This window comes from Dermacentor silvarum, chromosome 4 (genome assembly GCF_013339745.2).
Source record: "Dermacentor silvarum isolate Dsil-2018 chromosome 4, BIME_Dsil_1.4, whole genome shotgun sequence".
NCBI lineage: Eukaryota > Metazoa > Arthropoda > Arachnida > Ixodida > Ixodidae > Dermacentor > Dermacentor silvarum.
The window spans coordinates 184,538,756-184,561,872 of NC_051157.2; the positions used below are offsets into that span (position 1 = coordinate 184,538,756).

At 49.5% G+C, this 23,117-nt stretch overlaps 1 protein-coding gene across 1 annotated transcript in view; it reads left to right on the top strand.

Annotated features, from left to right (window-relative positions):
- The first annotated feature begins 22,102 nt into the window (after positions 1-22,102).
- LOC119450844 (transient receptor potential channel-like) overlaps positions 22,103-23,117 on the top strand; it is a 144,531-nt gene continuing 143,516 nt past the window's right edge. Inside the window, 1 exon segment of the mRNA XM_037714337.2 lies at positions 22,103-22,268. Within this exon segment, the coding sequence (XP_037570265.1) occupies positions 22,170-22,268 (99 nt within the window). The 5' untranslated portion in view covers positions 22,103-22,169.

Below are 23,117 nucleotides of genomic sequence, written 5' to 3' on the forward strand. Positions count from 1 at the left end.
GCTATTTGGACCACTGGGCCGGGGTATAAGGCGTGACCACGACAGCATGATGAGAGTCGGATCACGAAGCTGGAATTACGACATCGGAACGACCACGACGGCATCTCGACCATGAGCACATACATAGCGGCCCAAGCAGATAGACAACTCGGGCCACTGAGTTGACGTAAGAGGCTAAATAGATAGATAGATAGATAGATAGATAGATAGATAGATAGATAGATAGATAGATAGATAGATAGATAGATAGATAGGCTCAATACGGCTGAAGTATAGCCAAAGAATGCTGTTCGGATTAACATCCAATGTAGTGACCGCTCAAACTCCGCAGCGAAGGTTGTCTCTTGAAGTACCCGTCTGATATGAGGCGGACTGCGAAGGCAAATGTATGCTGCTTCTGGTGGTGGACCGAATACGGTCTACGTTTCGTGCCCACCGCCCCCTCATTTGCCATATAATACTGGGTGTGGCTTATAGGCGCCCTTTCGTGTCAGTTCCCTTATCTCTCCCAGCCTTTCTCACAATCCGACCTGGAAAAGGGTCGCTATACAAAGGTCAAAAAACGTTCATCTCTTCCTCTCGCTGACGCCATTTCATCTGCATAGCACCCTTCAGAGATCAATCCGACAGTGCTTAAAGAACAGCGTAGGTGATAACATTTCTAAAAAGAAAAGAAAGTTTTTTTCTTTTTCCAGATCGAACGAGAAAGCGCGGTACAACTAAGCCGGGTGTAGCCTTTGGCTGAAAATCCTGAATTGCGGATGCTTTCCAATTTGCTTTGAGGATCGCGTGGACGTCACTGTCGTAACATGTTTTGCTGAGAACTGGTGGTATATTCAAATAGTTTTCTCATAGGAAGGGTGTGCTTATCTACCGTGCCAGGCAATTACGGGAACCGATCATCAGAGAACCTCTCGTAAGTGAAGCGGCTTTGTTTGGAGAGCGCATAAAGCAGGCATGCGTGCGAAACGCATTAGAAAGATATCGCGCCTTCATCCGCTTCTCGGAAAGCAGTTTCTGACTGCCGAGCCGCGTTCTGTCGTCACGGCGTGCTCAGCAGGCCAGTCACCCGTGCGCGCACGACGCAAACGCAGTTCTCTAACTGAGATGATAATGTTCCCAGTTTCATCCCCCCTTCGTTCATTCCCACAGGTGTCGTTTCAAGCACAGCTGTGCACCCGCGTCGGCATGACCGCTGTAATTACTGTACATGGAAGCACGTGGGAAATGATGGTGCATGCTGAAACCGTACGGTAACCGGTAAAAGAGAGAGAGAGAGAGAGAGAGAGAGAGAGAGAGAGACCTTACACTTTCTGACTTCAATGCCCTGCTACGCATGAAGCGAAGCGTGTGTATCCGTCGGGAGCTTTATGAGAGGGAACGCTGAAGTTGTTTTGAAGATTACTCGTAATGGTGTGGATTCGTACATGACATGCATGTTAATATGTGAGAAATAGCTTTCCCGTGTAACGTTTAGTGCTCGCTGAACACATTTCGTGTTTAACGATTACAACCTTTTCAAAGCGATTTGCGCGTTTTCTGTCGTGTTGCTTGAAGGGTTAGACGTTCGTTGATCGGCTGAAATGCGACCAGGCGTGCATGGAAGGACCGTGGTGATGCGTGTGTACTGTACTTATCAGAATAGTTATGGCTATTTCTGTTCTAAATAATATAAGGCTCATGAAACTGAACAAAATTGTTCTGTTGTAATAAACATGGCGTCTTTAAAAATTGTTAATGCCGTGGTTGTTCCGCACAACTCCCCAGTCATTTATGCATCATTAGCTTAGTATGGTAACTTTGCAGCTGAAATATCGGCGAGCAGCGCTGACGAGCCTGCTTACTGTGAATTCTTTAGTGGCATAATATGTGTTCCGAGATTATGTATTATTGCAGTTGCCCACAAAGCCGATCTCTAATGGACTGATGAACAAGGCGCAGAATCGGTGCTTGGTTCTTGTGCTCGTTGCCTCAAGTCGCTTGCACAGCAACTTCGCGACGAGTTTCACTTTGGCACTGCTGCTGCGAAGGATGCGGTAGTTGCAACCCTTAGCGAACTGAAGGGCAACTTTCGTTCGAAGCCTCCTCAGTTTTCTTTATACGTTTTGTGCGATCAACTCTCACCTTCTTTTTTTTTTCATGATTGTCGCGATGAATCGTCAGAAAGGTTACGATAAAGATTCTAGAGCAGGAGCAGGATTTAGGGAACGCACCACTAAATATATTGAAATACCACGGTCGAGACAACGCTCTATTCCAAGAAGGAAAGATGGCGCCGACGCAAAAATGAACACGAGCCGATGATTGATGATGGTTTTGTACAGGTGAAGTCCGCATAAATGCTTGCACTAATTTCCCCCGTGGACGGAAGCGCCGCCCATTAGACAGTGGAACGGAGAGGAAAGGGCTTCAGGCGGGAAACGTGCACGATCTCTGTTCCGCGGCAGCGTCGGTCAGTTGGGGAATCAACAGGTGTAACGCGATACTTCACCGGCGAGGTCTGCTCTGACATTGTAGGGGCCAATATATCTCACATAAACCGGGTGTTCGTGCAGGTGTCCATAGGAGCACATCGTCACCAGGGCGGTAGGAAACGACGTGGTGAGAGGCATCGTACCGATGTTTGCGATCGTCTTGGCTTGCTTCAGTGTTCACACGGGTGTAACGACGACATTGGGCAAGACCAGACACAAACTGGTCGCAATTGAATGGTGAAGCGTTGACGCGGCCAGAGAAGAAAGAAACGTCGAGTGATGAGGTTGGGTGGCGGCCGTATACTAAGAAAAACGGAGAGTCCGTTGAACAGACGTATTGTATGCAAATGTTACAAACGGGGGAATCGCATCCCAGTTACGATGGTCAGGTTGAAAATACATGGATAGCATCTCGCACAGCGTGCGATGAAATCGCTCTGTTAGACCATTGGTTTGAGGTTGGTAGCTAGACGTTGTCTTGTGCGGTGTTGGACGCTTGCAGAACTTCATTAAGAGTGCTTGAAAGAAATGCCTTGCCTCGGTCGCTCAAAAGAGCGCTGAGGCGCCCCGTGACGTAGTAGATAGCCTGCAAGAAGAAGGCCGCTACTTATGAGGCAGCTGCTGAACGTATTGGGGCTGTTTCAGCGTACCGGGTCAAGTGGTGAACAGCAGCGACGATCCATCTGTTGCCGTCTGGAGTGGTTGGGAGTGGCCCGAAAAGGTCATTGCCGACGACAGAGAAGGGTTCTGCTGGACAAGGCAGTGGTTGTAGCGTTCCGACCGGAGCAGTAGTAGGTCGCTTACGGTGTTGGCAAAGCGTGCACGAAGCAACATATCTAGCTATGCTCGTGAAAGACCTGGCCAAAAGAATCGGCTGCGTATGCGCTCGTGGGTTTTGTGGTAACCCAAGTGGCCTGACGTAGGGTCATCGTGTGAGGCCTGAAGAACTTCAGCGCGAAGAGAGCGCGGTACAACGGGAAACCATCGATGACCTTCCGGGTGAAAAATGCAACGGTAGAGCACGTCGTCCTCGAACTTGAATAGTTTGAGCTGTTTCCGTAGCCTGGCATTGGGTGGAGATGAAACACCGCTAAGGCGATCGATGAGAGCATGACAATAAGAATCGGCGCGCTGGCGAGTGGAAAGCACTGAAGGGCGGTTTGATGGAGTCAAGGAGGAAATCGGTGTAATAGGCGATGCGTCCGCCGTGCGGCCAATTTGACAAGGTGATGTGATGTGCTCCGATGATGGTGGTAATGGGCATCGTGAAAGAACATCGGCATCTTCGTGCTTCCTTCCGGACTTGTATGACATCGAAATCATATGCTCGTAATCGGAGTATCCAGCGGCCAAGGCGTCCAGACACGTTTTTGATTATCGACAATCAACGTAGGGCATACTGGTCGGTCACAACCGTGAAATTTCGACCGTGGAGGTATGGACAAAATTTCTGAATGGACCACACAACAGCCAAACACTCTTGTTCGGTTATCGAGTACTTCTTTTCCGCGGAAGTCGGAACGCGGCTTGCATATGCAACAACCTTTTCGCAAAATTCGTGGTCGCGCTGCAGCAGTACGGCACCAATTCCCTGACCACTAGCGTCAGTATGCAGTAATGTGGGCGCCTTGTCATCAAAATGACAAAGAACAGGTGGGGATGTTAGTGCGCGCTTAAGTTCTTGGAACGCGGCTTCACACTGATCGTTCCAATCGAAGGAACTGGAACTAGCAAGGAGCTTGTGAAGGGGCGAGGAAATGCTGGCGAAGTTCCGGATAAAACGTCGAAAGTATGAGGCGAATACAAGAAAGCTGCGCAGTTCTTTTGCACGAAGTGGGCGTGGAAAGTTGAGCACTACGGAAATTTTGTCCGGATCGGGCTGGATGCCGTCTTTGCTAACGAGATGACCCAGGACTTTAATCGTTGTGCTAGCGAAACGGCACTTCTTCGTGTTTAGTTGAAGTCCGGCATTAGAAAGGCATCTGACCACTTCAGATAAGCGTTGCAGATGCTCAATGAAATTCGAGGAAAACACGACGATGTCACCGAGGTAACATAGATAAGTTTTCCACCTGAGGCCGCGAAGAACAGTGTCGATCATTCTTTCAAATGTGGCGGGAGCATTGCATAGACCGAAAGGCATTACGTTAAACTCGTTAAGACCATCCGTAGTAGAAAAGGCGGTCTTTTCTTTGTCTGCTTCGTGCATTGGAATTTGCCAATATCTGGAGCGAAGATCGAGGCTGGAAAAATGCTGCGCGCCTTGCAAAGAATCAAGGGCGTCATCGATACGGGGCGTCGGATATACATCCTTACGGGTGATCTTGTTTAGCGAGGGGTAGTCAACACAAAATTGTACCGATCCATCCTTCTTCTGGACTAAAACGACGGCTGATGACCAAGAACTGGAGGAGGGACGTATGATGTTTCTTTTCAGCATGTCGGCGACGTTCTCCTCGATGATATTGCGTTCGGCCAAAGAGACTCGGTAGGGACGACGGCGTACAATAGTCTGGCCATCGGTGTCGATACGATGGGAGGCAACGGAGGTCTGTCCGAGTGACGAAGCATCATGTCAAAGGAGGCCTGATGCTTCGTGAGTAAATTTAGCAATGCTTCACTCTGAGCAGCAGTCAGGTTCGTACTTATAACGGAAGCAAGGGCAGATGAAGCAGATTTGCCTTGTTGAGGAAGGGCTTGCAAGGCGGCAAGAGGAAGCAGGGAGACTGGTTGGGTGTCCACATAACAGGTCACTGCAGAGCCTTGAGGTAGGAGGATTGTCTCAGTGGTCGTGTTTAAGGCGATGATTAATGCAGAGCTTTCTTTGAACCGCACCAGGCAGGAAGCGAAGACAATCCCACGGGCAAGACAGCCGCCGTAAGAAGTGATGAACACGTCGCCATTGGTGATGTCCGTAGAAGAGAGAGTTATGATTTGCTCGTGGCGGGGAGGCAGTAGAGAATCGGCAGCAGTGAGAAAACGCAGTCGTGGCTCATCGGCGCTCCCGCTGCAATGAACTGTCTCGGTCATATGGAGTACACGTTGACGGCAAGATATTAAGGTGGACGCTGACGAGAGGAAGTCCCAACCTAAAATGAGTTAATGAGCGCACGGGAATAAAATCGCGAACTTAATGTGACGACGAATACCATCAATGAAGACGCGTGCTGTACATTGGGCTGATGGCCGAATGATTGCTCCATTAGCCCCAATCAAGGATGATCCAACATAAGGCGTCTTCACTTTCTGCAGACGAGAGCACAGGTCTGCACGCATAACAGATGTCGTAGCTCCCGTGTCAATCAGAGCTAACAAACGCACGCCCTACACAGACACCAATAACATGTTCGACGGACGTTCAGAAAGACTTGTATCACTTCGCGGCGATGCAGTTTTCCCTCAAAAAAAATTTGCCGCGTATCTGCGTGCTTCGCTGCAAATGTCGTCGAAAGACGATAGTCTTCTGCCGGCCGTACTACATGAGTGCTGGTCTGATCCACGGCCACCCGTGATGCTGTTCTCGTACCATTTCCGTCCTGGCATGAAGGTTTGTTTGAACAGATTTCATTTTACCGCATTATTTCATCAAGCGGCCATTTATGTTTTGCCCTGCCTCAGACAGCGCTTCCTTCATGTTGAATCGGCCGCATCTGGCTGGCATTGATAAAATTGAGGAGGCGCTGCGTGAGACATGGACGCCATCTGGCAATACATCGGGAAACATGAGCTTGTGCAGAGGGTTTCCTTCCTCCATGGCAGAGGGCGATCGTCGGCGCGCAGTCGGGGAACGTCGTTCGTCGGCGCGCATAGCATGGCATTTTCAGCGCAGCTTAAGAAACTAGGGTCTTTAGAGTTACGTATCTATGTATTTTCTATTAAAGGAACACACCTCCTAATACTTACCTAGTGATGTTGCGCCGTCATATATGCGTAATATTTACTTTGTGATCGATAACGTTCACAAGTATGAACAGCCGTACCAGTTTAAGTAGTGTGGGCGGTAAGCAAGTGGTCCAACTCTGGCCGGGTGGCTCAATCGGGTGACAGACAGACAGACAGACAGACAGACCAAATGTTTAGCGTTTAAGTTCCCCAAGAAAGACTATCGTCTTTAAAACTGCACTGGTTAGTTTTCCGGTCGCTGGACACGGAGTTGGGAGACAGGCCGAAGTGGCGAAACAGAACGTCGGAGCGGCGATGGGGAGCGGCGTCTCGAGGCACGTGTGTTGTGGGCGGTGTTGGAGAAGTCGGCCGGAGATGGAGATCGGCGAGCAGGGAGGATTATCGTCGTAAGTGCGGTAGACGCGAGGAGGTGGCTCATCGCGTTCAAAGGCAGCGTAACCATGACGTTCGTCGTGCTGGCGGCGTCGGCAAAACCGGGAGATATGTCCTCGAAAGCCGCAGTAATAGTAGATAGGCCTCGACGAACGCCAGGTAGAAAGCGGGTTCGGAGCTCGGTAAAGGGGCCAGGTGATCGAGAGCAGGCGCTGGCGGTTGTTGGGGCTCGCGTTGATGTCCGCTTCCATCCCACCGCGATCCGCCAGTTGTTGGGGCGCCGGTTACTACAACCTCGACCGGCATCACTTCTAGGTAGCGTAGCGCTGCCGGCAGGCTGTAGGCGTCCGGTAGATCATGGCGACCAGGCAGGGCGAGACGATTTTAAGTGCGAAACTTGCACGGTTTATTTCATGTTGAAGGATTGCAAAGAAGAGAATGAATGAAAATACATGACGGGGCCGCTTAAATGGGCCCTCTAACAATGAGGCGGGGTTTCGCTCCAGTAACGTGACAGGCAAGTCCAGTTGGGGGGGGGGGGGTGCGGCAGCATCTCCCTCTCGCCTAGGTGACGTTTCCCTGGCTTGTCCCCGCTGGTGGCAACCCGCAGTTCCCGAAGAACGTCATACGCGGAAGGTGGACAGCTCCCCTAGGCGACGTTTCCCGGGCTTGCCTCCGCTGGCGGCAACCCGAGGCTCCTGAAGACGTTATTCGTGGAAGGCGGGCCTATTCGCCTCCCACGCACATGCACACAAAAGGATCAGCAACTACGACGTCCCGACGCTCCGGAAGAACGTTTCCTAGAAGGCGGGCTTACTCGCCTCCCCGCACCTGCACACAACGGGATCAGCAACTACTGCGTTCCAGATGCTCCGGAAGAACGTTTCGTAGAAGGCGGGCTTAATCTCCTCCCCGCACCTGCACACAACGGGATCAGCAACTACTGCGTCCCGCCCGCGACAACCAAGCCGATGGGGAGACCTCTGGTTAATCCTTTTAAACGGGCTGTCGTACGTCAACCGTAACAGCATCTCCGGCGGGGGAAGAAGATCCCGACGCGTAGGGGCCAGCAGCCACTGGGCGAGGGATCGGCGTTTCAGCAGCAGAATTTCCCTCCGTGGTGACGAACCCTTGGTTCGTAGCTTGCAGATTCCCTGGAGTCGTTCATCAGTTCTCGGGGCGCTCTTGTAGGCCTTCTCTCCCTGGTCCGGACCGGTGAAACAGGGCTTGCAAACAGGTCTCGCAACTTTTCGTCTCCTGTTTGGGCACGCAATCACTCCAGAACAGTGCCGGACCCACAACCACAAACAAACGAGCACAAGGCCACTCTCCCCCAAGACACACCAGGCTTTACAAAAAAAAAAAAGAAAACTGCTACTGCTTTCCCATTCCTTTCGAGCGTCCTCCCCTTTGAACACTAAAAACAGCCATTTCCCGAAAGCGTAATGACGTGATTACTAAATCCGCTAACGATCAACTACAACTACGCGGGAAAAAAACGTAAGAGAAAAAATATACTAACGTCGAAATCACGCTGAAACCAGAGTGAGCTTGAGGTTTTCGCTACTCTAAGGGCAACGACTCAGACCTTCGGCATTGCCTTTAAGTTTGCCCTTCTTATAGCGAATATCGAAGCCAAGCTCTGCCAATAAACTCAAAAAGCTGATGACATCCGCCTGTTAATTTCTCTACTCCGTTGTGAGGGAACTGAAAATTATGCTTGACTGAGCGACACCGTCGCAGTAAGCGACCATCTAATACAGACTTCGCGGTTGTCACAACGGGCAGTTAGTTAAATTGTCTACCAGCCAACTAGTGGCTAAGCTTATGAGTAGCCCACTTTAGCAATGCACAAGTCCTCTTTCGTATGCCATAGGCATCTTCGCGTGCCGCTAGCTTTCGACCAACTCACACACAGGCTGCTCTAAGCCACCTTTGTTCCTCCCTCTCGAAATGACTCTCTACAACCGCTGTCAATCATGTCACCCGGTATGAACAGAAAGAATCGGGACCATCTCCCGGTAACGTGTTCCGCGTCCTCTAACTCCGCCTTTACAAACTGTGAATTCGCCTTCGTGGCACGTGATTCACAAATCTTCACTGGAAAAGAAAACACAGGCGCACTTTCGAACCACGGAACCTGTGACAGCGATCGAAAAAGGTCAAAGGGACAAAGTTGCTCTTTCGGTCATTGCTACCAGCTAGATTTCTACCAGCCACTGTAGATTTCTACAGTGGTAACTGATACACGCCCTATACTGTAAGCATTAAATTACAAAAGTAAGGTCTGCCTTCGCAAACCCCAAATCTCAATGCTTAACTACAAAATCAGCGCGGTCAAGAGCCACCCCCTTTGCGAAACCAGCTTCACGCTTTCCTTCGTGTTAACTGGCTCGTACGACACAGAAATTCGCAGCATAGCACTTAATTTGTAAATTCAAAAGCAAGACTTCTTAAAACTAATAAAAGAAAAAAATTGCTTCACGCTTACATACAAACAAGTTACTGATCGGTGTGGCAAATTGACTAGTTCCTAATGCGCCCTCGATGGGGTCGCAGTCCGAAAGCCCTCGCGCTTCGCCGAGGACGACAAAGGGCGCCAGACATACACTGCCCTGTGCTGACACCTGCCACTCTGTGTCCTCGCAGCTTGCCCTCACGTCCCCGAAGGGGAGGCCATAAAAGCGGGAAGAATAGCCCTTCTCCCTTTGTTCTCGCTTTCGCGACGCATTCCTCCTCGGTGCCTGTTTGACTGGCCGGGTTCATACGCGCATACTCAACCAGTTTGAAACCTGAACATTTCAGCCGCACCTTAACTCGCGGAAACGCGCCTTTTGCTGTCGCTATCAGCCTTTGGTGACGCTTCCGTTTCCTAAGCCGCCCCAAAAAACCCTTTCCCGTTCGGCGCGATGGCCTGGTGCATTGTCTTACGGGCTGCGGTGTGGCGACTTTTTCAAGTTTTCGATGCGCCGAATACTTGGCTCTCTCTTTCTGACGGCCCTGTCTGACAACGTTTTCTTGTTCTGCCATGCTGTCTTCTGTTATGCACTTGAAACACCTGAGCGTTGGGTTCCCGTTCTGCTCGGCCGCCATGGCATTCTGCTCTACGTTTGACGATTCCGGAACGTCTCCGCAAGAAACGCTCTTTGGAATTGCCACTGGCTCTGGTTCCACGACGTCTTCGCGCTCTACATTCGGCCGTACCCGAGAGCCGCTCAAGTGCCGAGGCACGAGGTCCGTATCCAGCTCCATATTGACCCCATTGGGATTGCTGGAACAAGCCTCGTCCCCGCAAGGAGCGCTCTCCGGGATGGCCGCTGACTCAGTTTCGGTGTACACCTCAAATGCGCTCTCTCCGAAGCTTGAGTCCAGAGCAATATCCGGTTCCCTGTACTGTCGGGCCAATTTACCTGCGCTATCATTGAAAACTATTTCCTTAGCCAGGCCCTCCCCAACTGTAACGGTGGGATCTCGAATCGCCGCTTCCGTACTTTGCTCGGCCGCCCCGCTATCTAGGTCTACCTTTGACGACTCCGGCCTTTCGCCCATATGCAGGGGCACGAGGCAGGTCTCCAGTGCCTCGTTAATCTTCTCATGGCAACTGGAACCAGCCTCGTCCTCGCAAGGAACGCTTTCCGGAATCGCCCCTGTTTGTAGACAGGCGACGGCCTCGCTCTTTACGTGCTTTACCTCTGAGGGTTCTGCCACGTCGCACTCCGCGTGCTCTCCATTCCCTGACGCGACCTTAACCGTGGGTTGTCGCTCAGTTACCTCAAGAGTAGGAACTCTTTGTTCGTCCCCTTGACCTTTCCGATCGCTCTCAACCGGAATGCCGAGCTGCCGGAATAAAGCTCTCTTAGCTGTATCGTAATTCCGGTACTCGTCATCAGAAAGGCGAGACAAGACGCAGGACACGTTAAAGGGAAACACGTTGTACAGTTCGAAGGACCAATTTTCACGGTCAAGCTGCACCTCCGCGCATACCTCTTCGAAAAAGGCAAGAAAACTTTTTAAGTTTTCGCCGACTTTGAATACGCCCAGCCTAGATCGTACCTGTTGCCCTCTAAGAGACTGGATTTTCTGTCGAATTTCTTCTATCCGAATTCTGTGATCTTCCCGTTTTCGTTCCCTCTCGTGCTCTTTAGCCTCTAGGCGCTTCCGTTCTTCCTCCTTATGCTCAATGCTTTCTAAACATTCCTCAAGTTCATCGTCGTCTGTCCCGACTGCTTCGATCGCCTCAATGATCTCCGACTTTCTCTTCGATTCGGCAATTTGGAGGCCCAACTCTCTGGCCAAGTTTAACAATTCCGGCTTCTTTAGTGCCTTCAGGTTCATGGCTGCCCTTAGTGCTGCTAACTCGTCACTCTATAACAACCTCGACGTACTCCAAACTTCCGTCAACGGTTAAAGAAAAATCACTGCTCTGTACTTTCCCAAAAATACGTAAAGCCTAGTGATATCTCAGTGAAGAAAAGCCGTGCACTCACCATATGCAGTCATGAATCCTGACACCTTCCTTCCGAAGTTGTCACAAGGACCAAGAGGAGACGATCTCTTAGATGTTATCCAAAGTTGGGGCCTCCGGGGTAGCGCATCCCATCGCTGCCAATCAGTTGTTGAGACTCGCGTTGATGTCCGGTTCCATCCTACCGCGATCCGCCAGTTGTTGGGGCGCCTGCTACTACAACCTCGACCAGCATCACTTCTAGGTAGCGTAGCGCTGCCGGCAGGCTGTAGGCGTCCGGTAGATCATGGCGACCAGGCAGGGCGAGACGATTTTAAGTGCGAAACTTGCACGGTTTATTTCATGTTGAAGGATTGCAAAGAAGAGAATGAATGAAAATACATGACGGGGCCGCTTAAATGGGCCCTCTAACAATGAGGCGGGGTTTCGCTCCAGTAACGTGACAGGCAAGTCCAGTTGGGGGGGGGGGGGGTGCGGCAGCATCTCCCTCTCGCCTAGGTGACGTTTCCCTGGCTTGTCCCCGCTGGTGGCAACCCGCAGTTCCCGAAGAACGTCATACGCGGAAGGTGGACAGCTCCCCTAGGCGACGTTTCCCGGGCTTGCCTCCGCTGGCGGCAACCCGAGGCTCCTGAAGACGTTATTCGTGAAAGGCGGGCCTATTCGCCTCCCACGCACATGCACACAAAAGGATCAGCAACTACGACGTCCCGACGCTCCGGAAGAACGTTTCCTAGAAGGCGGGCTTACTCGCCTCCCCGCACCTGCACACAACGGGATCAGCAACTACTGCGTTCCAGATGCTCTGGAAGAACGTTTCGTAGAAGGCGGGCTTAATCTCCTCCCCGCACCTGCACACAACGGGATCAGCAACTACTGCGTCCCGCCCGCGACAACCAAGCCGATGGGGAGACCTCTGGTTAATCCTTTTAAACGGGCGGTCGTACGTCAACCGTAACACGGTGTGATTGGAGGTGGTGCAGCTGGAATTGCAGCAACCTGGGCGTAAGAAGCCGGTTGTGGGCAAGGAGAAGCGTTGGCATGGTGGGCGTTCTGCAGGGAGGCCAGTTCCTCCTTAATAATGCCGCGCAGGTCAGGTGAAGCAGGTTGGACGTGAACGATGCTGCAAGGGGGTGAGCCATGCGCTTGCAATTCCTCACGAATTATGGCTCGAATGTTGGACCGGAGCTCAATACTGTTTGCCAGGGGGTTGTCGGAAACGTCCGGTTGCAAGCGGATTGATTGCAGGGCGTCGAGGCGCTGACAGGCGGAGACGACGTCCGACACCGTCGAAGGGTTTCGAGCGGCGAGTGCGTTGAAGGCAGTAGATCCGATACCCTTAAGTAGGTGTTGCACGCAGTGAGTTTCTGGCATGGCACTGTCGACACGGCGGCAAAGCGCGAGGGTGTCTTCAATGTACGGGGTATACGACTCGCCATAATGCTGGACGCGCTCAGACAGCCTCTTTTTCGCAACCTCCGAACGAACCGTGGGCGCGCCAAAAATTCGCCGTATTTGCTCCTTGAAAGACGATGAATCGCGGAAGTCTCTCTCGTGATTCAGGAACCATGTCTTGGCTACTTGAGAGACCTAAAACGGTACGTTTTTAAACCTCAATGTCTCGTTCCAGCTGACACGATCGTAATTGTCGAGCCAGTCTTCAACGTCCTCACCAGGCAAGCCAGAGAAGATTTCAGGTCGCGATACCGGTTGTTGGCCGGGCTGGGAGTGGAAGTGGCTGGAAATTAAACCGAGCTGGTGGATGCTGCGGGCCGGTCTTGCGACATGACGGCCTCTTGGCGTAAGCGGCGTCGCGAACGTATACCTCCAGGAGATGTGTTGAAGAGGATTGAGGTCGAAGGGATCTTAAAGCGCCTCCACTGCTTGAAATACCACGGTCGCGACGACGCTTTATTCCGAGAAGGAAAGATGGCGCCGACGCAAAAACGAACACGAGCCGTTTATTGATGATGGTTTTGGACAGATGAAGATGAAGTCTGCATAAATGCTTACAATATACTAGGTGGTTCAGCGAACACTTTCAAAATTTATTTAACGTTGCCTGTGGCAGATATCCCAATTCTCGTTAATGAGCTGGTCTACTCTAAGAGGCGCACATTACTTGCACAAAAAATTGAAATGCATATTTGACTAATCAACAAAATTCACGAAGTTTTTAACAAATTACCTGATGGCCCATATTGCAATTTACAAATTGTAGTCGTGGAGTTCGCAAGGCGGATCCACTTCGAATTAATTCTAGGGATGACACCAGTTTCGAGATATTAATCCCCAAACTTTGCGCAGAAATGCATTGGCGTTGTTCCAGTTAATTTTGGGCTTCAATGCATAAACCGACGTTTTGTTAAGAAACTAACTGGAACGCCAATGCATTTCTCCACAAAGTTCGGGAATTAATATCTCGAAACTGGTGTCATCCCGAGAATTCGTTCCAAGTGGATCCGCCTTGCGAACTCCACGGCTAGAATTTGTAAATTGCAACATGGGCGATTAGGTAAATAGGTAAAAACCTAATTAGTCAATTTTTGTTAATTATTGGATTATGCATTTCAATTTATTGTGCAAGTAATGTCCGCCTCTTCGAGTAGACCAGCTCATGAACTAGAATTGTGCTTTCTGCCACAAAGAACTTTTGAAAGTGTTCGCTGGAGCACCCTGTATATATTCTGGCAGAAATAATTCCGAGACGACTGTGTGCGCTAATGCGGTTTGCGTTTAAGCAATGTAGTGACACTATTGCCACCTCCGAAAAGCGTCACGTGTGAGGCGTGTTTACTGTAGCCGGGCAAGCACCGTCAGTAACCAAATTGTTATCCATTTCTGTGGTGCAGCCTAAAGGATACAGATCGATGGATAACATTATGTTTATTGACATGACCATAACGCTCCACTTTCCACCTTGTTAATATCATGGTGCTCATTGCTACCCCTTTCCAAGTTTCATTGCGATAGCAATTATATGGACACTCTCCAGGCTTATTTCTGCCGTCGCCGTGAAGTTCCGTATCAAGTCCAAGGGCGATAAAATCGTTGCCGCGCGCCGCTATGCTGTTTGCGCAAGTAAAAGCGTGCGAGGGTGAGCCGGCGATCGCGGATCAATTTTGCGCACGCAAGGGCGGGAAGCTGGAAGGAAGCGCGATCGTTTTCCAGTGGCGCGCAACGCTCCAGAGGGAGTTGCGCGCCACTCTTAAAAGTTGTTCTCAACTTAAATCAACTTTGAACAACTTAGAAGTTGTTCTCAACTTTTTAAAGTCAGACTGTGCAAGGCAATTACTGTGAAGATTTGTTGCCGTCAATACAAGCCATAGTGATGCCCATGCTATGCGGGAAAGCATTATCTTCGCAAAATGTGAAAACGGGCAAGTTCCTATTGTGCAGGGGACATTTGTTTTTATTCATTGCAGCAGGCACCTGGTTTGTTTTTTACCGCATTCTTTAGGCTCTTTAAGCAATTGTTGGTAGGCCAGGGAAGCATGCAGGAGCCTCCTCATATTTGACTATTGCGTTCGATCAGCTTTTCTGTGTAAGCAAGGTGTGTATTCAACTGGCACTCGAGCCTCCGCGTGCTCTGTTCAGTAATGTTTAGTGTTGCACAGTTGTGGTCGAGCGGCCGGCGCCGCGAAAACAACGTAAAAAAATCACTGACGATTACGATACTCCTTAATGCGAAATTTGAGCGCAGCTTTATACGTGTTTTCATTTCGCGATATATGGGCTGGCGCGGACAATCTGCCTCGTGCGGCACGTTACAAACGGAGGGAAGTGTGGCGCGACTGCCTCGCTAATCGGGAGATGGCGAGAGGCAGCGCGTGGGCGCGATTCACAGCAGCCGCCGCAGACAGACCTCCGCTCATGCTGCGCGTTGTTTCCATATATGGTATCGGTGGCGTTATCAGTGAACAGACGACGCGCGCTACTATGACGCCATCTCGTGGCCATTGTCGCCAGGGAGCCTGTCTTGCGCGGCACTACGCTTTTCTTTTCACGCTTTCGCCATACCCTCCTCCTCCGCTTTCCGCCTCATGGTTCTGCTGCGCCGTCCTTCTCGCGCTCTCTTCGCTATCGCCGTCTTTCATGCCCCGCAGCGCTCCACGTTCGCTTTTTCATCTTTCGTTGTGCTCGTTCGTTCGGTTACGCCGTCGCTCGCCACAAGAACGGGCGTCTAAGAACTGTGCTCTAAAACAGCGGAAGGCATCGAATAAACCTGGTATTTGGCTGTAGGCCGAATAACGGGATTTCAGTACTCGTTTGACTTACAACGGCGGTGAGGCGGTGCGCGAGCCCCGTAAGATGTCATCACCGCTAGTGGATAACACCGCGTAGGTCCAGTTCACTAAGGTCGCGCAGTGCAAATAAACCTGAGAACACCATAGAGTAGCGGGGAATTCTTGGCCCCAAGTATCGTAGCCTGCTTTAAATCAAAGCTAAACCACGCATTTAGAGACATGCCGAACAGGCGGACGGCGTACTTTTTGCCTCTCTAAACCTTAGGCCCAACACGCGAACACCGTGTGAACTGCTAAAGTGTTGTGCTACAGCGCCCGTTCACCATATATTATGGCATTGCGCTGTGTAACGAGAGCTTCACGAGAGAATATTCAAACATCTGCAATCCTACGGAGTAATGAAACTGACAATTCTGGCGTTCGCCTATACGCAATACGTTCTGAAAGCAAGCGGTTCAATAATTTTAACGCGAAGGGCCGGCATGCTTTCGTTTAGATACCCACAGACGCCGCAGGGCGAGTTAGAATTAAAAAAAGGAATAATAATCTGCGCTGGCGTGAGAACCGACCGTCGCGCTCTGTTCTGGCCGTCTTCCAAGGTTGAGCCGCCGGAGGCAGCCGCGTGACAATTTTCGAGCGTTGACAGCGTTGAGTGGCAGGCAAGTGATCCGCTTGAGTACGCACGGTCGCGCAATTACCGTTTGATGCCGGCGGCGACGGCGGGCGTTTCTAGCGCAGTTTTGAAGCTGAGAGGTTGCCGTTCACTGCCTCCTCTGCGGCGAAGAAGGGAGAATAATGAAGAAAAGATAGATAAGGAGAACACGTCTACGACCTGGGAACTAACGATACCTTGTTCTCGCGCGCGCACTTTTTTTACAATTTCATTTGAGTGTGCCGTGAGTGCTAAAATATGGAGTTCATATTTGGACCGCACAATGGGCAATGCAACAGAAAATGATTAGCGCTTTGTTAAATTGTCCCTCAGCAGCTTTCAGCATTCTCAACTCAACAGATCGTCGGGGCGCGCAGGTCACGCGTCGACGATCTTGTTTGCAAAGTATTACACCGGTGTACTTTGCGTATAAAGCGGCAGGAAATTCGAAGAAAACCCTGCGTCCTCAGCTTAAGCTTGTTGTAGGCGCTTCGGCCGCGAACGAGAGGATGTCACGGCAATGCGCTTCGCGTCTCGCACTTGCCGCCTGCAGCGCACGGCTGTAGCAAATGCGGAGGAAAGAAATAACTTGGAAGGAACACTACGCAGTCCAAGTCACCATAAGTTGGCCCAACACGCGATCGCGTAGCGGTATGTATTCCACCGACGCGCTAGCCGCTCTCCACATACGTTCTTCAGCGCGGAGTGAGCCCCCCGCTCCGATGTATGGAAGAGAGAGAGAGATTCATTTCATTCCGGTCCCCTGTCCGGGACTACTGGGCGTTAGGGTGGTGGTGAGAGGCGAAAGCAGGAGAGGAACAACGCTTTCGGACACTGGCCGAGGCAACTCGAGAAAGCCTCTGCTGTGGGGGAGAGTAGCTATCCTCCTCTCACAACTGCTTCTGTTTCGGCTGCTACTAAACCGCATTTAAAAATTCTTGAGGTGGAGCGCTACCTGAACAACCTGTACCAACTCTATATAACCGAAATTTCCGACGCGCCTTGGCGAAGGGCCCATTAAGCAAAGTGTCGAACCGAAGCTTTTTTTTTTTTCGTTCCGCTTTAGCGAAAATGGTTCACTGGTTCACTTTCGGTTCAACGCCGGAGTGAAAGAAATAACGGTTCAAATTAATTTGAACCGGTTCGTGTTCGTTCTCATAACCTAAAAATATTTACAGGGAAACAGCATAAGTTTATGGTGGCATAAAAAAAGGCATAAAAATGTATGCTTACTCTTCTTCAGGCCACTAGTGGATTAAAAAAAATTACGACACACTCATCTCAGGATGACTGTCGACGGTAATGTGATTAGCATCTTAGCAATTTAGCGACACGGCGTATTCCTGAAGGGATGTTAGTTAATTATCAGTAGTGGTTATTGTGAGACTTCAATTGCGTCGGCTATATGCACGACATACACTGATATCGTTTCACTTTACCAAGGTCGCCCAAAAGCATGCCGGCATGACGACTACGGTATGAAGCTGGAATGACGACAATGGAACGATCAAGACCATGCCTATAGTGGCCCAAGGTGGTAGACAACATTGACCACTGGGTTGGCGTATGAGGCTATAGATATAAATAGATAGATAGTGTTGTGGGTGAAGAGTTCCAGATAATGCACTCGGCGTATTTTGATTTTGTTTTTCTTTTAATTCAAAATACCTCTAAAGGATACGGGGGAAGAGGTAGTAGAACAACATGGGAACCAGAATAGTCGCACAATAATAGTGTGACTGAAATATGAACTAAAAACGTAATTATAAACAGTGCGTGATGGACAGCGGGGGACCGAGGATAGGAAAAAAAATCTATAAACGCAAGACCATAATATATTTTCAACTAGAATACATACAACAGTTTGCAGATGACATTTTCATATTCAGCAGCGATGGAGACGAATTACAACAAATGCTTGAGGACCTTAATCGAGAGAGTGTAAGAGCGGGGTTGGAAGTTAAAATGCAAAAGACAAACATAATGTTCAATAGCCTGGCAAGGGAACAAGAATTCAGGATCGCCAGTCTAGAGTCTCTAAAGGAGTACGTTTATCTAGGTCAATTACTCACACGGGACCCTGATCACGAGAAAGAAATTTACAGAAGAATAAAATTGGGTTGGAGTGCATACGGCAGGCATCGCCAAATCCTGACTGGGAGTTTACCACTTTCGTTGAAAAGAAAAGTGTACAATCATTGCATTCTACCGGTGCTAGCATATGGGGCAGAAACTTGGAGGTTAACAAAGAAGCTCGAGAACAAGTTAAGGACCGCACAAAGAGCGATGGAACGAGAAATGTTAGGCCTAACGTTAAGGGACAGGAAGAGAGCGGCGTGGATCAGAGACGAAACGGGGATAGCCGATATTCTAGTTGACATTAGGCGGAAGAAATGGAGCTGCCGATGATGATGGCATACAACAGTTATAACACTAGTGAGAATGCGTAATATACAAAAAGGCTAATAAATAAAGCGTATAACAAAAACTTACAAAATGCTTACAAAAATACACAGGAACTTACAAAAAAGGTGAAGTTGTACAGAATTAACATTTTCCCACAAACAGCGAGTCATTGCTGGTCGGGACATTGCACGTCTATAATCCAGCGCATTCTCGTGACGCCCACGAATTGGGTGCATGAAGTTCGTGAAGCTAGCGGAAACAAATTGTTTTCGCTGCTATAGCAGCGAAAGCAATTCGTTGAAGCCGGGGAAAAACGATGACTCTTGAGCGAGATTTTTTGTAAATGTTTGAACGAAGTTGATCAAGTGCATTAAGCATGTGATCGCTTAGCGAGCTTGCAATGATTCGTTTAGAATGCGGTTAACCTCCCTGCCTTTCCCAGCCCGTTTATCTCTCTCTCTCTCTGTCGTTACGAGTAGTCCACGTGTCTCCATCGTACTTCGCATTCAGACTACACGACATTATAGTCCTTAATCTTGATTGGACATTTCAAATTTCTTAAAATATTTGCGTTTTTAGCTAAACTCGGGAAACTTTGGACATCTCTAGCTACAAATTTGAGCGAGCCAAATACCAAACTATTTCGTTCCGAAGAGCAGTTTCTTAGTAGCAAGCCACTCCTTTTGTGGCGGTTGGTGACAGTTCGCTCACTACGTCATTTCAGCTTATGTTATTTATTTCTTTGTGCCAGTTCTGCAATTGAAAGCAATGTACCTTTTTATTTTCTGATCACTTTTCGTTTAAATGGGCCCTAAAGGAAAATATTACGTCGAGCTAGGTCGATAGATTGAATTCGTATAGAAGTCTATCATCGTTTTCTGGTTGCCTATGTACCACTTTCATGAGTAGAAAATTGTCGCCAAAGTTCCCGCTGCTGCTTCTCAGTTTGAGCCGCCCGCGCCAAAACTACTGAGAGCAGTACGTGTTATCTCCGCGTGCCTTCCCTCTATGCCGCTGTTATGTCTTTTAGAAGCTCTGTATTTAGTTATACAGGGTGTCCCAATTAACTATCATGCACCAAAATTTAAAACCATACAAATGCCACGTAGCTGGACAGATTCAAAGTAATGTTGTTTGCCGTCGCTTGAAGATACTGAGATAATATTTCTTGCATCCCGCATAATTACATAATTAGTCAATTAAATAATTAACTCGTATTGCAATTGGATTGCAAGTGTCAATGAAAAAATTGTAGAGCAACATGGACAAACTCCCGATGCAGCTTTCTGTTGCTCAATACGTGCTACATAAAAAGTGTTCTTCCGAGCGTGAAAGAAGCCCACGAATACACGCAAAGCGAATCGAGCGGCCAGTCGCGCGGCAATTTTGCGTGTATTTTGAGCGAAAGGATAGGTGAGGGGAGCGGGGGGTGCCTAAAAAATAGTTTTTTTCTTTTTTCTTTTTTTTTTTACTGCACCATACCGATGTGAAGGATCGCGTCTAAATGGCTGCCAGTGCAGCTATTAGACGTCTCGTTGCTAGTGTGGTCGGAGACGGCGCGTGCGCGCGTGTTTAATTAATGAGCACTTACATTGCGTCCCGGAACATTGGCCCCTTTCCGCTCTTAATATTCTTCAGCGCATAACGCAGCTGTATGATGGCGAAGCTAACCTAAGGAAACTGGGCATTATGCAACGCATATTCGACCTGTGCCTCGCGCGCACTCCTCAACGCATTTCTCGATATGAAGCGAACTGAATTAGGCCTAAACTGCCTACACACAAATAGCTTAGATTTAAATCTTACTTCGGCTAGCTACCTAGCGCATAATGGCAATTACGATGTGGCTGTGCTGCATGGCGTGGTTTATCTTGATAATCTTGTTGCTCTTAGTGGGGCTGCGGTAGTTTTAGGGAGATTTAGGGCCGTGCCCGCACTGTCGGGAAAATCGGTCGGAATTCGGGAGTCCCCCGGAAAAATCAAGAGAGCTAGCAGGCATGCATATAAAAGGTACCATAGCTGACAACAGGTGGCGCCAATTCGATTTCCCATTCTTGCAATTTTCTCACTTGCAAAAGCTTGGTTTTCGTTACGAATTGGGAATTTGTTGTAACAGAAGCCAGTGGAGTATCGACGGGGCGGGGGTTGTAACCCCCCCTGAGGCCGAGTTAACCCCCTCTTATGTTTAACCCTTTTTCTTTCCTTGTGCCTTTAAGATGTAAGACGCGGAATCGTCTGCACACTCGCAAACTTTCGTGAAAAGCGCATTTTTTGAGTATTTTCGGTGAAGAAATTGAACTTAGTGCTGTTTAGATGGTATTGGCAAACTAAGGCAAACTGCACGTCAACCCCCCCCCCCCCCCCCCCCGCGCCCTGGCAGAGATCCTGGGTGCGCTACTGACAGAAGCGTAGTCTTTGAATCTAGTTCGACTTGATGTTTTCCCTTAGTGTGCCTTTAAGCTGTCAAGGTTGAGATTGCTCTATACATTGAAAATGCTTCCTTAGGTCCTTGGAAGTCGTTGACAGTCATTGCATTTCTTTCATAAAAGCTTTTAGGAAAGGAATGACTAGTCTTTATTTCTCTGACTCACTCAACATATAATTCGACCACAGTCGCTTTTTAAACTCGCTATCCTATTGCATACGCCACTTATGCTTTATGATCGGGGATGGGGGGCCAGTGATCAAGTCCTTGCTAGGTTTCTGGTTCTTTTCTTTTCACTTTATTAAACAAGAAATGCTTTTAGCTCCCGTTGTCGGTGACCCTCAAGTGACCTTGAGCCAAAAGCCAGAGCGATTATCCGGGCACTCAAACGAGAACATCAGGGCATCGTGGCGAGAACAAAACGAGATCGTCCGAACAACCAGTCAAAAGTTCAGAAAATGTGTTCGCTGGCCCCCAACCCTTTGTACAGTACCGCATTACACACGCTAGTTACTGCCCAAACAAGTTACAAAAAATATTGCTTCCGAGTTCTTCCTAATGTTTCTTTACACTGTTACTCAAGCTGTAACTTCTAGTACGCTGAAGTTTAATTTGTCACTTCCAATAAGGACTTCAAAAGGCACATACAGGGCACCATACACTTGACTGTCATTTTTTTGGCGCTGAGACAGGGTTGCCTGTGCTCTTTTCTACGCCAGCGGTCCGCGAGTTCCGCGGCGCGGGTTTTGTGCCGCCTCCTTCGAGAGATGGCGCCACGCTGCGTGACCAGGCCGGCAGCGTCCGGCGCGCCTCGGATGGTTGCGTGGTGTGGTGTGGTGGTGTGCCCTGGCGAACATACACTATACCCATTTTAAGATTGTGGCTAGTATCATCTTCAACTAATCTGCTTTGCTGGCAGCCATTTCATGCTTACATCTACTCTCGATTACGGGACGTACCCCTTTTTGCCACGGCGCACTGATCTCGTGTAGAGAGAGATGCGCTCCTCTTGGAGCCAAATGTCAGTGACGTTTGAGAGATATGTTAACAAAGCGAATAAGGCCCGGTGACGTAAGCAGCACCCTCTTCTCCTTCCTGTCCGCGCGATTGCGTCCACCTGCGTGTCTTATCTCCCCCGCTGCTCTCGGCTAACTTTCATTAGTGCCGCACTCGTAAACGCGTATCAGGCGCGCACCGTTGTGACGAGCACGGAGGAACACACGGCTACATGGACGCGCACCATGCGGAGGCCACTTCCCCGGTGCTTCGAGCCCTGCGCCGGCTCACCAGCGTCGCCTACCACCACGCCGGCTTCCGCGTCAAGACCGTGAGTTCTGCCGGAGGACCGACGCGCGCCGCTTCCTTCGGCTCGCGTTTCCCCAATCGACAAATCGCGTATGTCACATACCGGGTGTTTGAGCGAATACTTTCAAAACATTTTAAAGGTTGCCTTTCGCAGATAGCACAGTTCACGAGCGGGTCTACTCGAAGAGGTGGGCATTACTTGCACAAGAAATTGAAATTCATAATCGACTAAATAACAAACGTTAATTAGGTAAGTTTTCAACTAATTACCTTATCGCCCATATTGCAATTTACAATCTGCCACAGGCAACCGGTTAAAAATTTTGAAAGTGTTCGCTGAAACCCTCTGTATATATGCATGTCAAGTTCTCTCGTAAGGGCATGCGAGTAAACATACTTGTTCGTACGAGATTATTGAATCGTAAGGTGTTCCCGTATAGTTCAAGCAGAAACACGGGCCACAAGAAGACAGAAATACTTGTATACGGCGATCTGTCATACGAGATTTCTGAAAAGGTTGGAAGCGAGAAGCAGTGCGAAGGGAGGGACGGGGGACAGGAACTACCGGCGCGACGCTCTTTTGTATCGTCCGGTCCTTTGTCTGGTGTTCCTCGTCGTCGTCGCGCTTATTCGCACTCACGATACCAGAAGGCGTTCAGTCAGGAACGCTCGTGTTTTTAGCAACCGTCCGTGCCTATACATCACTTCCATGAATTTCCTTCTTTCCAATCCTCGGCGTTATTAAGATCGGCAACCGGACGTAGGCCGCCTCACAGAAAAAACGGGGTCAACGTACACCCGACCGCAAACATTTTAAAAGCTCGGAATTCGCGAAAAAGAATCGTACACCTTGGCGGATTCGGCGATCACC